The sequence below is a fragment of the Phocoena phocoena genome, chromosome 13, assembly GCF_963924675.1.
Source record: "Phocoena phocoena chromosome 13, mPhoPho1.1, whole genome shotgun sequence".
NCBI lineage: Eukaryota > Metazoa > Chordata > Mammalia > Artiodactyla > Phocoenidae > Phocoena > Phocoena phocoena.
The window spans coordinates 84682073-84694896 of record NC_089231.1 but is presented as its reverse complement, the minus strand read 5'-3'; the positions used below and the strand labels follow the sequence as shown (position 1 = coordinate 84694896).

At 61.8% G+C, this 12824-nt stretch overlaps 1 protein-coding gene across 1 annotated transcript in view; it reads left to right on the top strand.

Annotated features, from left to right (window-relative positions):
* Positions 1-12603, top strand: part of NCOR2 (nuclear receptor corepressor 2) — a 152459-nt gene extending 139856 nt beyond the window's left edge. Inside the window, exons 38-47 of the mRNA XM_065889541.1 lie at positions 973-1400; positions 2575-2724; positions 2929-3074; positions 3565-3758; positions 4629-4778; positions 5394-5542; positions 6308-6361; positions 9388-9609; positions 10682-10861; positions 11461-12603. Of these exons, the coding sequence (XP_065745613.1) occupies positions 973-1400; positions 2575-2724; positions 2929-3074; positions 3565-3758; positions 4629-4778; positions 5394-5542; positions 6308-6361; positions 9388-9609; positions 10682-10861; positions 11461-11642 (1855 nt within the window). The 3' untranslated portion in view covers positions 11643-12603. The remainder of the gene's footprint in view (positions 1-972; positions 1401-2574; positions 2725-2928; positions 3075-3564; positions 3759-4628; positions 4779-5393; positions 5543-6307; positions 6362-9387; positions 9610-10681; positions 10862-11460) is intronic.
* Positions 12604-12824: the final 221 nt, after the last annotated feature.

The following is a 12824-nucleotide window of genomic DNA, read 5'->3' as shown; positions in this document are numbered from 1 at the left end:
GTGGCAGCTGAGTTAAGACCCCTGGGAGAGAGCGTTAGCACAAGGCTTCCTCATGGAAAACGCTAGGCTTGACAGGCCACGAGAGATGGTGTCGGACCAGCTCATGTCCAAGCCTGTTTCCTCATCTGCAGAGCAGGGATAGTTACATTGACCCTGTGAAGGTCAGAGAGAGTGCATCTGTGCATTCCTTCTTCCTGTTGGGCCTGCGGTGGGTCTCCTGCCCTGTGCTGGGTACGGGGGACACGGTAATGGTTGACGCACGCAGTGCCCTCTTAGGGCTTGTGGGCTAGACCCATAAGCCTCTGGGGTAAGGAAGAGCGCTCCAGGCAGAGGGGACGACAGGGAGCCCTGTGTGGCCCCTGATGGCGGAGGTGGGAGAGCTGGGCCCCACTGCCCTGTCCTCTAACCACCCGCCCTAGCCCGCCCTCTGGGCCTTTGCCCTGTGGCTCACTCATTTCCTCCCCAGCGCATGTGCCAGCCCCTCAGAGTCCCCCGTGAGCCCTGCCTAAGAGCTCCCTTGCCATTCTCTTAGCAGAATGTAACCCAGACTCGTTCACCTTCGAGCAGTTGCCACACTGATAGGGGTTTAATTTATCACGTTATCACATTAAGACGTGCGTAGTCTGTCTTCTCACCCAGAACGTATGGCGCTTTTGTCTGTTTTGTGCACTGCCGTACCCCAGTGTCCAGAACGGCGCCTGACACATAGTAGGTGCTCAGTAAAAAGTTTTGGGCTGACGAGCTGATGGGCTGGATGGACGGCGGGTGGATGGGGTAGTTGAGGCCACATGGCACGGGGGCTCGCAGGTCTCGGTCAGCAGCGTTTATTCTGAGAGCAGTAGGGAGAGTGGGAGCTCTTTTGGGCAGGGGAGACTTCGCAGGGTGTCAAAGTGAGGGAGTGACCCCGCCTCGGCCTCACAGGCCCCGGCTGTGGCTCGCGCAGCTGCTGAACCTCCCTCTCTCTTCCCCCAGGTCCACCTCCACCTCCTCGCCTGTCCGCCCGGCCGCCACATTCCCACCCGCCACCCACTGCCCACTGGGTGGCACCCTCGACGGGGTCTACCCCACCCTCCTGGAGCCTGTCTTGCTGCCTAAGGAGGCCCCGCGGGTCACCCGGCCCGAGCGGCCCCGAGCAGACGCCGGCCACACCTTCCTCGCCAAGCCCCCAGCCCGCGCGGGGCTGGAGCCCGCGTCCTCCCCCGGCAAGGGCTCCGAGCCCCGGCCCCTGGCGCCGCCTGGCTCCGGCCACGCAGCCGTCGCCCGCGCCCCGGCGAAGGGCATCACGCCCCACCGCGCCAGCCCGGACCAGCCAGCGCCGCCCGCCTCGGCCTCGGACCTGCACCGGGAAAAGACTCAAAGTAAACCCTTTTCCATCCAGGAATTGGAACTCCGTTCTCTGGGTAAGACCACCCTGACAGCGGCCACCTTCATAGACGCAATAATCATGCGTCAAATTGCTCACGATAAAGGGCCGCGAGAAGGAGGTTCGCTGGCCAACGACTCCCCTCGCGACGGTAAGACTCCTGGCCCCGCCGCCCACCCGCTCCGTCTTGTGGCCTAAAGATATTTTCAGATCTCTGCTTTTTATTTTTCCCCCATTTTTCGTTGGTTTTGGTATTTTGTTTTGAAAGTCGTCTTCGTCGATTGCACGCTCTGATGGTTCCTCCAGCCGCGCACACCCGCTCCGAGCGGGGGGGCAGCCTCATCCTTTGCACATCGTTTTATCATGATTTTTTTGTGTTGTTTTGGATTTTCGCTTTTTTTCCTTTAATGAATGGATCTGTGATTTTGACTTTAGCCGCGCCTCCCATCTCCCCCTTTGCGCCTTTGTCTGGGGAGCGGGGCTGCAGAGGGGCGCAGGCCGATGCCTCCCACCCCCCGGCACACGGTGCAGAGAAGACGGGGAGGGGGGGAACGCCGCCACTCTCCAGGAGGAGCTGGGAACCTGCCCCCTGCGTCCTGCCCAGGTCGTGAGGGTGTCTTGGGGGTACTCTGCCCCACGCTCCCCTTGCCAACCCACCAGCCAGCAGCCCCGGGGATGAGGGGCATCCTCCGTGCTGGAGCGGGGCTGTGGCTCGGCGGGGACACGGGGACCTGAGTGTCGCTCCCGCCCCAGCCCTCACCGACCTCACTCTCTCACCGCCTGTCCGCTGCCCCTACACTCCCTTCACAGAGACTCATCCTCCCCCATGTCACTCTGCCCGCCCCTGGCCCGCCAGCACCACCGGGTTCTGTCTCCGTCCCTTTTCCCACCTGTGCTGCTGTCCAGCTCTCCCTCTGCTTGGATCTCTCCCCGTCCCCCTCCGCCCTCCTGCCTGTGCGTCCTGTTCTCTGCGCTGCTTCCGTGTCCAGCTCTCTCTACAGCCCTCTCTCCCTGTAGCCCCCGTCCCTCTTTTCTCACTCTGCCCCCCCCCCCCAGCCGGCCAGCAGACCCCACGCCGGCTCTCTCCCTCTCTCTCCCTCGGCCCCAGCTCCCACCCCCGGCCTGGGGGACCCCGCCAGTGTGGGAGGGTAGGCTGGGAGGGGCAGCCTGGCCCTGGCGCTTGCCTGACTCGCGGCCTCACCCGGCTTCAGGTTACCACGGCGGCGGCTACAGCCCTGATGGGGTGGAGCCCGTCAGCCCCGTGAGCTCACCCAGCCTGACCCATGACAAGGGGCTCCCCAAGCACCTGGAGGAACTCGACAAGAGCCACCTGGAAGGGGACCTGCGGCACAAGCAGCCAGGTAGGGTCCCGCCCTGCCCCCGAGCCCCCTCCCGCCCCCCCCGCGTGTGAGACAGGGACAGTTGTCACCCCATCGCGCAGGTTGGGAAACTGAGGCACTCAGAGGTGGCGGAATCGGCCTCGCACCACAGCTCAGAGGGCAGAGCCGGGCTCTGAGGGCAGCAGCCCCCCAGCCACGCCCTGACCTGCTCTGCTCTGCCCGCAGGCCCGGGGAAGCTCAGCGGCGAGGCTGCACACCTCCCCCACCTGCGGCCGCTGCCCGAGAGCCAGCCCTCGTCCAGCCCGCTGCTCCAGACCACCCCAGGGGTCAAAGGTCACCAGCGGGTGGTCACGCTGGCACAGCACATCAGTGTAACTACCCCTCCTCTGCCCCCCCTCATTGCCTTTGTACCTGGGGTGGGACCCGGCCCCGAGGGGGGGGGGGGAGGGTCCACGCACCGTCTGGTGGGTAAACTGAGTCCTGGTGAGGTGAGCCAGGGATCTGGGGGTTGGTGAGGGCAAGCCATGCCAGGGGTCCCAGAGTCTCAAACTCAGGTGGTATATCCGCCCCCTCATCCAGCTGACGGAGCCTCAGGTGCACGAGCCCGGCCGTGATCCACATCTTACACACGCCGGTCAGGGGAACCCGATCCACCTGGGGGCCCACTTTGAGACTTGGGCCAATGCCCCCACCCCATGCACTTGGGGGCATTGAGGCTGTGTGGGCAGGCCCGAAGCCCCTGGGGAGCCAAGGACCCGGGTTCTGCCCCCAAAGCTCAGTCCAGCCCTCACCCCGCCTGGAAGGTTCTGGCAGATGGCTGGCGCCTGACCCTGCTCCTGTCCCCTGACCCTTGGCCTGCAGGAGGTCATCACGCAGGACTACACGCGGCACCACCCACAGCAGCTCAGCGCGCCCCTCCCTGCCCCCCTGTACTCCTTCCCTGGAGCCAGCTGCCCCGTCCTGGACCTTCGCCGCCCACCCAGCGACCTCTACCTCCCAGCCCCGGACCATGGCGCCCCGGCCCGTGGCTCACCCCACAGTGAAGGGGGCAAGAGGTGAGTGGCGGTGGGAGACAGGGTGCCCCTTGCTGGTCACCACCGAGAGGGCTCTGTTAGGTGTCTGCTGCGGGAAGCTTGAGCCCAGTAAAGTGCGAGGCCCGCCTGGCGCCATTGCACATATGAGAAACCGAGGTTCAGGGAGACCAGGGAGTTTGCTCAAGGTCACGGCGCAGCTGGACAATAGCTGTTGCATGCGCCACACTCGGGGGGATTCCAGGCACCAAGCGGAATACTTCACACCTGTTAACCAGGATCCTCACCACAACCTTGGGAAGTGTAGGCAGTGTTATCCCATTTCACAGACAAAGAAGCTGAGGCACAGAGCAGTGAATTCACCTGCCTGTAGGGACGCAGCCAGTAAGTGGCGGAGCTGGGATTCGAAGCAGAGCCGTGTGATTTGAGAGCCGCCTCCTAACGGGCACATACACACTTGCACTCCTGGTTACCCCTGGGGGGCTCCCTGGTCAGAGAGGAGAGGAGCGGGGAGGGACCCCCGCTCTAGGATGAAGGAGCCAGTCCGGGTGGCGCACAGAGTTCGGGAGACAGCAACATGTCTTTGGGGGAACAGTGGGGTCCCTGGCGTCGGGGTGCAGCAGGGGTTCAGCCAGATTCAGCCCACGGCCTGTGCTTGCATGGTCCACGAGCTGAAGATGATTTTACGTTTTTAAAGAAGGAGAACATACAGCAGAGACTACAAGTGGCCCACGGCGCCTGAAATGTTTGCTATCTGACCCTTTGCAGGAAAAGCGGGCTAACCCTTGGTTTAGAACGAGGCAGGGTTTAGCGGGGAGTGGAGAAAGGGATGCGCCCCCTTCAAGAGGGAGAGCCCTGAGCTCTGACCACCGCGGGGACCCTCTCTCCGCCCAGGTCTCCAGAGCCAAGCAAGACGTCAGCCTTGGGCAGCAGTGAGGATGGTATAGAACCTGTGTCCCCGCCGGAGGGCATGGCAGAGCCCGGGCATCCCCGGAGCACCGTGTACCCGCTGCTGTACCGGCACGGGGAGCAGGTGGAGCCCAGGTACCTGCACGGCAGCCCCTCCCCTTCCTGGGGCGCTCAGGACTCGGGCCCTTGCCCACCTGCGGCCTCGATCCACCACTGTGCAGCTGGGGGCTTGGCAGGGGCTTTGGGGTACAGCCGGGGGGCCTCAGACCCGCTAAACAAGGTCAAAATTTGACGGACCTCCACGGCTGCTTCCTGAGCCTTGGGCTGGGGTCTCTTAGCTCAGGCCCGGCCCCTGTTGCTGGCACTTGAGGATCTGAGAAATAAAGAGCTAAGTGTGCTGGACCAAACTGGGGCCCCGGGGAGTAGGGGGGGATGGAGGTGGAGAGAAAGGGCCCCCTGACCTCAGGGGCAGACGTGGTCTGAGCCCACTTTGGTTCCCGAGGCTCTTTTCTGGGAGTCCGGCTATTGCAGGTAGACAGGCGTGGCCCACCGGGGCAGCTGGGGCTCTGCAGAGACACCCTGAGCCCAAGGATAGGTGGATGACAGAGGGGATTTCGGAAGACATGGGCCCTAAGAAGTGGGGGAAGCAAGCATGAGGTGGGAGAAGCTTCCTTCTGAATTTCTAAGGCAGCTCAGGTGGTAAGCTCCCCATCATCAAGGGAACTGACCTGGGGTGTCTGATCCTCGCAGCAGGATGGGCTCCAAATCCCCGGGCAACACCAGCCAGCCGCCGGCCTTCTTCAGCAAGCTGACCGAGAGCAACTCGGCCATGGTCAAATCTAAGAAACAGGAGATCAACAAGAAGCTGAACACCCACAACCGGAACGAGCCAGAATACAGTAAGGGGCCCACCCTCCTTGGGAGCGGGGCTCCCGGGGGCTGGGGGTTAGCACAGCCGGGTGGACCCGCCGACCACCTCTCCCGCCGGCCCGCCACCTCACGTTCAGGGAGCCCGTGTTGTCCCTCTTTTTCCCATAGGCGTTTGCTGGGTCGTCACAGCGTGATGCCCGGCACACAGGGGGCACTCGGGATATTGGCACGCACGGGTCTGTTCGTAGTGGGCGCCAGAGATCGGGGTCACGCCCTTACAAGGACCCCGTGTGTACCCCACGCACGATGCGCTTCACACCTGTGATTTGTTTTCCCCATTTTTGCGGTTACTGGCCGTAAATCCTAGCTTAGCTCTACCCTGTCAGCAAGTGCCGGGCACATAGCAGCTGCTCGAGAGAACACATGAGCGGGTGAAGCAACGAATGAAGGAACATCACATCCCCGGCCTCAGCAAACTCACTAGCGCGGGGAGCTCGGGGCCCTTGCAGAGGCGTTTCTCTTTCTGGGGCTGGAGTCGCAGCCTTGCAGACAGTCCCTGGCCCAGGCTGCTAAGTCCAGAACCTTGCCAAGTGTTGTGCCTGGGCCAGTAGGTCAGCAGCCTCAGGGGGCTGGCTCGAAATGCTGACTCTCAGGCCCTGCCCCAGCCCTGCTAAATCTGTCTGCATTGTGCAAGCTCCCAGGTGGTGCACCTTGCCGAGACCAGACAGGGGACATAGGGGGGAAGGTGCTTTCCAGGACCTGTAGGCCTCACCCATCTCGTCGTCCCCCTCCAGATATTGGCCAGCCCGGGACGGAGATCTTCAACATGCCCGCCATCACCGGAGCAGGTAACCCGGTCACCCTGGGCTTCTCGGCCGACAGCCCGTCCCCTCCCTCCCCCTCCCCCGTCACTGTGCGCCCAGGGAGGTCAAGCTGGGTGTCTGGACCTGGAAGGAGACTTGGGAGTGAGGCCTCGGAGGTCACTGGGCCTCACATCAGCCGTAGCCATGGTGACACTTGGCCTTTCATAGTTCAAGTGTGTCCCCTCCTCTGCGGTGGGGATGCAGACACACACGAAAGGCCGGCGGGGTCTGGCAAGGAGTGTCTATTTGGAGTTCAATTTCAAGGCCTTCTGGTGCATGTAGCACAGTATTAGAATCACATACAACTACCCGGAACCTGTCTGGTGGGATCTCGGATGGAGATGTGAGTGTGTGGAGTGGGCCTGTGTGTGCATGTGGTCCACGCGGGCATTTTTTATAGGTGGAGCATCGGTTTTACTGGAAAATTCCATCCAGGGAGCTGGGGAAACAGTGCAGATGTATTCCAGAGATGAGTGTAAAATTCACACACATTTTTTTAATATAAATTTATTGTATTTATTTATTTTTGACTGTGTTCGGTCTTCGTTGCTGCGCACGGGCTTTCTCTAGTTGCAGCAAGTGGGGGCTACTTTTTGTTGCCGTGCACGGGCTTCTCATTGCGGTGGCTTCTCGTTGTGGAGCACGGGCTCTAGGCACGTGGGCTTCAGTAGTTGCAGCACGCGAGCTCAGTAGTTGTGGCTCGCGGGCTCTAGAGCGCAGGCTCAGTAGTTGTGGCGCACGGGCTTAGTTGCTCCGTGGCCTGTGGGATCTTCCCGGACCAGGGCTCGAACCCGTGTCGCCTGCATTGGCAGGCGGATTCTCAACCACCACTGCGCCACCAGGGAAGCCCTCACACACATTTTTACACTGAAACTTAAGCCTTCTATGTTTTGGAGCCTGTGGGGTTAACACTGTGCATTTCTGCTGCCTCTGTAGAAGGACTGGGACGGGGCTTTGGGGAAGCACCTGGTGTCTGGTGTGAAGTGGTTGAGCCAGAGCAGACAGGGCTGACCCTCCGCCAGAGGCCTGCCCGGTATGGGGAGGAACGAGGCGTCTTTGGGGGGATGTGCTGACCTTCCCTGAGGGCCGTCACAGCTCTGGGAATGTGGTGAGCAAAAGGCAGCCATTGGATTTTATCAGGGGGCCACGGGGCCTCTAAATGGGGGTCCCAACTGGGGAATGTCCACCCACCCAGAGACTAGACGCTGGGGGCTTGGCTGAGCCTCGGGCAATGGGGAGGAGACAATTCGGTCAAAACAACAAGATGGACAGAAATGAATGTTTTCATGTTTTCATTTCAGAGATGCTCATACACCGACACAGGTGCGTGTGTGTGTAGAAATTCATGCGGTACAAGGAACTTGTATATAAATTAGACTCAAGTATTTTTCAAAGCAGTTTAGGCCACACACACAAAACTTCCCCCGACCCAGGTCTCTGCTGCTTAATTAGCTCCTGCTTTAGGACTGGAGACGGTCAGCTTCCTGCCTAGCACTGACAGACCATGGACCCGTGACCTTGGGTGGCAGGTTCAGTAACGTCTGTGATCGTAGGATGCTACCAAGGAACCATCATGACCTGTATCCCTCGCATCTTTTTTTTCCACTTCCCAGTGTCTTAGTTTGTAGGATCATAAATGCTTCTCCCCCCTCCCCGCCCCACTCACTCCTGCTGGAAATTTTGCTTTTCCTTGACCGACGTGACTTTTTTTAAGTGCTGATGGAGCATGGCCGAGACACAGCTAAAAACCTGTCCAGGGGTCCTGTGGCTGTGAATGAGCTTGAAACTAAAAGGAAGAAAAGAAAATGAAAACATAGACAGCAAATCATTGCTTTAGAAATGTGATTTGAGATGCTGCCGTGTTGCTCCGAGCCTCCCGGTAACCATCAGTCCAGTTTACAGACGAGTTAGGGGTCAGCAAGACCCATTATTCGGCCACTTGGTAATCATACAATTGACTTGGAGTGGAAGTTTTAAAATCCATGAAAATTTTGCCCAGTGGCAGGCAGAGAGCTTCGTCAGAGGTTTTTGGAAGCAAAGTCTGGTTTAGCAAAAATGCCAAAAAGAGGCACGTTCCCCAGGGTTTGCAGACGTCCCCAGAATGGTTCACAAGCAAACAAGAGAGGGACAGAAAACCTGGTAAACAGAAAACGAGGCATAACTGGCGTGACTTTGAAGTGGGTGTCTGGAGGGATTCGTGAGGGACAGTTGTTGATCGGACCACTTCGTGCCGGGTGGCCGGGCCGGGGGCGGCCATGTGATTGTTTCCAGCTCTGCCCTGACCCCCCGCACGCACCGTAACTGCATGGCTGCGACCCCCCCTCTCCACCGTCCGTCTCTGCACCTCTTTCTCCTTGTGGCTCCCGGGCAGGGAGAGGGGGTGGGAGGAGAGTTAGGCCCAGCTGCGGCGGCAGACAGGGGGCTTGAGGGTCCCAGGCCTCGCAGGCAGGGGCGGCCGGAGGACCATCTGGTCACCTTCCCTCCATTCCTCCCAGCAGCCCCCGGGAACCGGGGTGGACCCCCCCAGCGCCCAGCACTGAGCTCTGGCTTGTCTTAGTTTCCCAGCAGCCCTTCCCCCAAATAAGGGGACCCCCTGATCCCGCTCCCCGTTCCTTTTTAAGGCCACTCGATTTTTTAAAAAAGAAGCAGCCCCAGCTGGGGGTTAGGGATCCAGAAGGGGCTTCTGATTTCCCCGAGGGCAGAGTAGGAATGAGGCTTGGCGGGGGGGGGGGGGGGGGGGCGGTCATCTAACCACCCCGAGCCCACCTCTTCCCCCACCGGGAATTCCTGAGGTCTTCCAGGGCCCGAGTCAGAGGGAGCCATCCGCCCCCATCACCCTGCCGCGGAAACACGGGGGGAAGATAGGGAAATCAAGAATCGTTGCTTTGCCAAAATGTGCTCACTGTGTATTCTTTCTTCTCCTCCCTCTCTCCCTCTCTGCTTCTCTCTCCCTCTCTCCCCTTGTCCCCCCGGCCCCTGCGGCCCCCTTTGTGTGTGTGTCTCTCTCCCAGGCCTCATGACCTGCAGAAGCCAGGCGGTGCAGGAACATGCCAGCACCAACATGGGGCTGGAGGCCATTATTAGAAAGGCGCTCATGGGTAAATATGATCAGTGGGAGGACCACCCGCTCAGCGCCAATGCTTTTAACCCTCTGAATGCCAGTGCCAGCCTGCCCGCTGCTATGCCCGTAACCGCTGCTGACGGACGGAGGGAACACGCGCTCACCTCGCCAGGTCTGCAGGCCTCTTCCACCCCGTCTGTCCCACCCCGGTGTCATTAATCCTCCCGCCTCCCTCCGCGTTCCTCTGACCAACCCCCCCTCCAGCTTTGGAGCTTGTGACTCTATTTTTGTGCGTGTTTGACGTGGTCCTGGAGTTGGGTAACCCCGAGCTGGGCGGACACCCCAACCCCGGGTGTCTGCGTGGCCCCGGCCCGCCCACGCCCGCTGGGCCCGAAGGAGCTGCCGCTTTTCTAAAAACACTCACGCCGCTGCCCGAGCCCTGCCCTGCCTCCCTGCCTGGCTGGGCATTCGTCCCGGGATGCCCACGTCCTGGCCCAGCTTGTGTCTCCTTGGGGGAGATCAGGCTGGAGTGAGGACCCACTTTCTCTGTGTGGATCAGGGGGGACCCTTGGGCTCACGGCAGCCAGGCCAGTGGGCCCGGTGTCTGCTGCGGCCACCAAGCATGTTCACGGCTGGCCCTCGGGGCTGATGGGGTGGAGACCAGCATCTGTGTACCAGATCCAAACTCATGAATCAGGGAAACCAGACGGGCTGGCTCGCCCTCTGCCCTGGGTCCCGGATCAACACTGCGTATCAGGGCAAGGGCCAGGAAGAGAGTTCTTGAGCCATTTTTCTGACCTGGACACTGTGGCCCCGGGAAGTTTCTGGACTTAATGAGGGCCCAGGCCTGGCCTCAGGGGCCCTGGCTTCTCTGCAGAGGGCCTGCAGCCTGCCCAGCCCCGGCACAGTCCTGGGGCAGTGGTCAGGGTCAAGCCAGAGGCCTGAGGCTCCGTGCTTGAGGTATTAGCCCCTGGTGGGTAGGGGGCCTCAGGGCAGCCTGAGGGGGCTTTGCGAGTAGTTCTACCCACTCCCCTAGTAGAAACCCCCTCCAAATCCAGGCTCCTGGCTGGGTCTGGCCATCTGGTCGATCTCCTTGGCTTCCCAGGGGGCTGGGCTGCTGTTCCCCCTCCCTGGGGGGCCCGGGAAGCAGGGGTCCGAGGCCTCGCCCACCCACCCCCACCACCTCTACAGCGCGAGCGCTGTCCTCAGTCCGACTCGGCCCCTTCCCACGTGTCCCCCTGCAGGTGGTGGCGGGAAGGCCAAAGTCTCCGGCAGACCCAGCAGCCGAAAAGCCAAGTCCCCGGCCCCAGGCCTGGCGTCTGGGGACCGGCCACCCTCCGTCTCCTCAGTGCATTCGGAGGGAGACTGCAACCGCCGGACCCCACTCACCAACCGCGTGTGGGAGGACCGGCCCTCGTCCGCAGGTGGGCCCCGGGGGCGGGCAGGTGGGCCTGGCCGGCTGCCCGAGCACCTACTGTGTGCGGAGCACGTGGTCAGGCCTGTTCTGAGACACTCGCCCAGGGCCCTGGCCAGCCGAACTGGGGCTGGCAGATGGTCAGGATGCTTCTCGTAAGGGCCCAGGTGGAGGGAAAGAGCACGATCTAGAGGGAGGGTGAAGGATTCAGGAGGTGAAGAGAGGCCTGTGGGCAAGGGCCGGTCCCACAGGCTTGGGGGGCCTCAGGGGAGCCCCCGACTTATCTGTGCCTGCGAGGAGGTCCCTGGGGGAGGTGCGTGATCTCCCGCAGGTCCAAAGGAGCTCTTGGCTACAGGACAGATGCAGGGGGGCGAGGGCAGGAAGAGCGAGGCAGCTCCCGCTGGGCCGGGCCACAGGCCGCCGGGCACGAATGGCGTGGGAGTGCTGGGAGTGAGGCCAGGTGGGCAGTTTGAGAAAGCTTCCAGGAGACAGGAGAGGTGGGGAGGCAGGAGGCCGAGGCCCCAGCTCCTGGGGAGGTGGGCGGGTGGGCCCCTGGGGGCCGCCAGGCTCACCGGGGCCTCCGGGGCTTCTCTCCCGGCCTCTCCGCAGGGTCCACACCGTTCCCCTACAACCCCCTGATCATGCGGCTGCAGGCGGGGGTCATGGCCTCCCCGCCCCCGCCTGGCCTCCCCGCGGGCAGCGGGCCCCTGGCCGGCCCCCATCACGCCTGGGACGAGGAGCCCAAGCCGCTGCTCTGCTCGCAGTACGAGACGCTCTCCGACAGCGAGTGAGGCTCAGAACGGGGTGGGCCGGCGAGCGGCCGGAGCAGCGGGCGGCTGCCGACTCCCCCCACCGAGGAAGGAGCCCCTGAGTCTGCCTGTGCGCCCGTCTGTCCGTCCGTCCGTCCAGAGCCGGCATCCTTGCCTGTCTAAAGCCTTAACTACGACTCCCGCCCCGGCTGGCCCTGTGCAGTGACCTTACTCAGGGGATGTTTACCTGGTGCTCGGGAGGGGAGGGGCCGGGGAGGGGGCACGGCAGGCGTGTGGCGGCCACACGCACACAGCCGGGGCGGCCAGGGACCCAAAGCAGGACGACCACGCACCTCCCACGCCACTGCCTCCCCACCTAACGCATTTGGAACCAAAGTCTAAACTGAGCTAGCAGCCCCCGCACCCGCCCTCTGTCCCCATCCCGCTTAGCACTCTGGACAGACGGACACAGGCCCTGTCCAGGCCCCAGCGCTCTTGTCCCAGTCCCCACGGGCTGCCCCAGCCGACGAGACCGCTGGAAACCAAGTCAGGCCAGATGGGCGGGCGACGGGGCCGGGTGCGGCCTGGGGTGAGCGGCTGCTCCGAGGAACTGGACTGTTTTTTTCATACATCGTTGCCGCAGCGGTGGGAAGGAAAGGCAGGTGTAAATGATATATTGGTTTACAGGGTATATTTTTGATACCTTCAATGAATTAATTCAGATGTTTTAAGCAAGGAAGGACTTACCCAGTATTATTGCTGCTGTGCTTTCGATCTCTGCTTACTGTTCAAGAGGCGTGCGCAGGCCAACAGTCGGTGACCCCATAGTCCACAGGACCGAGGTGGGGCAGGGGCTGCCAGCTCTCGAGCCCCCCTGCGTCCTCCCTCCCTTCCTTCCTTGGGCAGAATGAATTTGAAGGGGATTCTGTGACCGCCATCTGCGCACGGCGGTGGCGTCCTGTCATTTACACACGTTCTTCTCATTAAAAAGCGAATTATACTCCACTTACAGAGGCTCCTTCTCTATCTTAGCCCTGGCAGCCAGGAGGACAGGCGACTGGGCCGTGGGGGCGGGGGGGAGGGGAACAGTTGGAGTGTAACCCTGCGGGGGACAAGGGCACATCCCCTGACTCACCAGTCTCTCCCCTCTGCAGGAGAATATTTACGCCCACGGTAAGGATGTCACCGTGCAGACCTTGAACAGTCCCACCCGTGGTGAGAGTA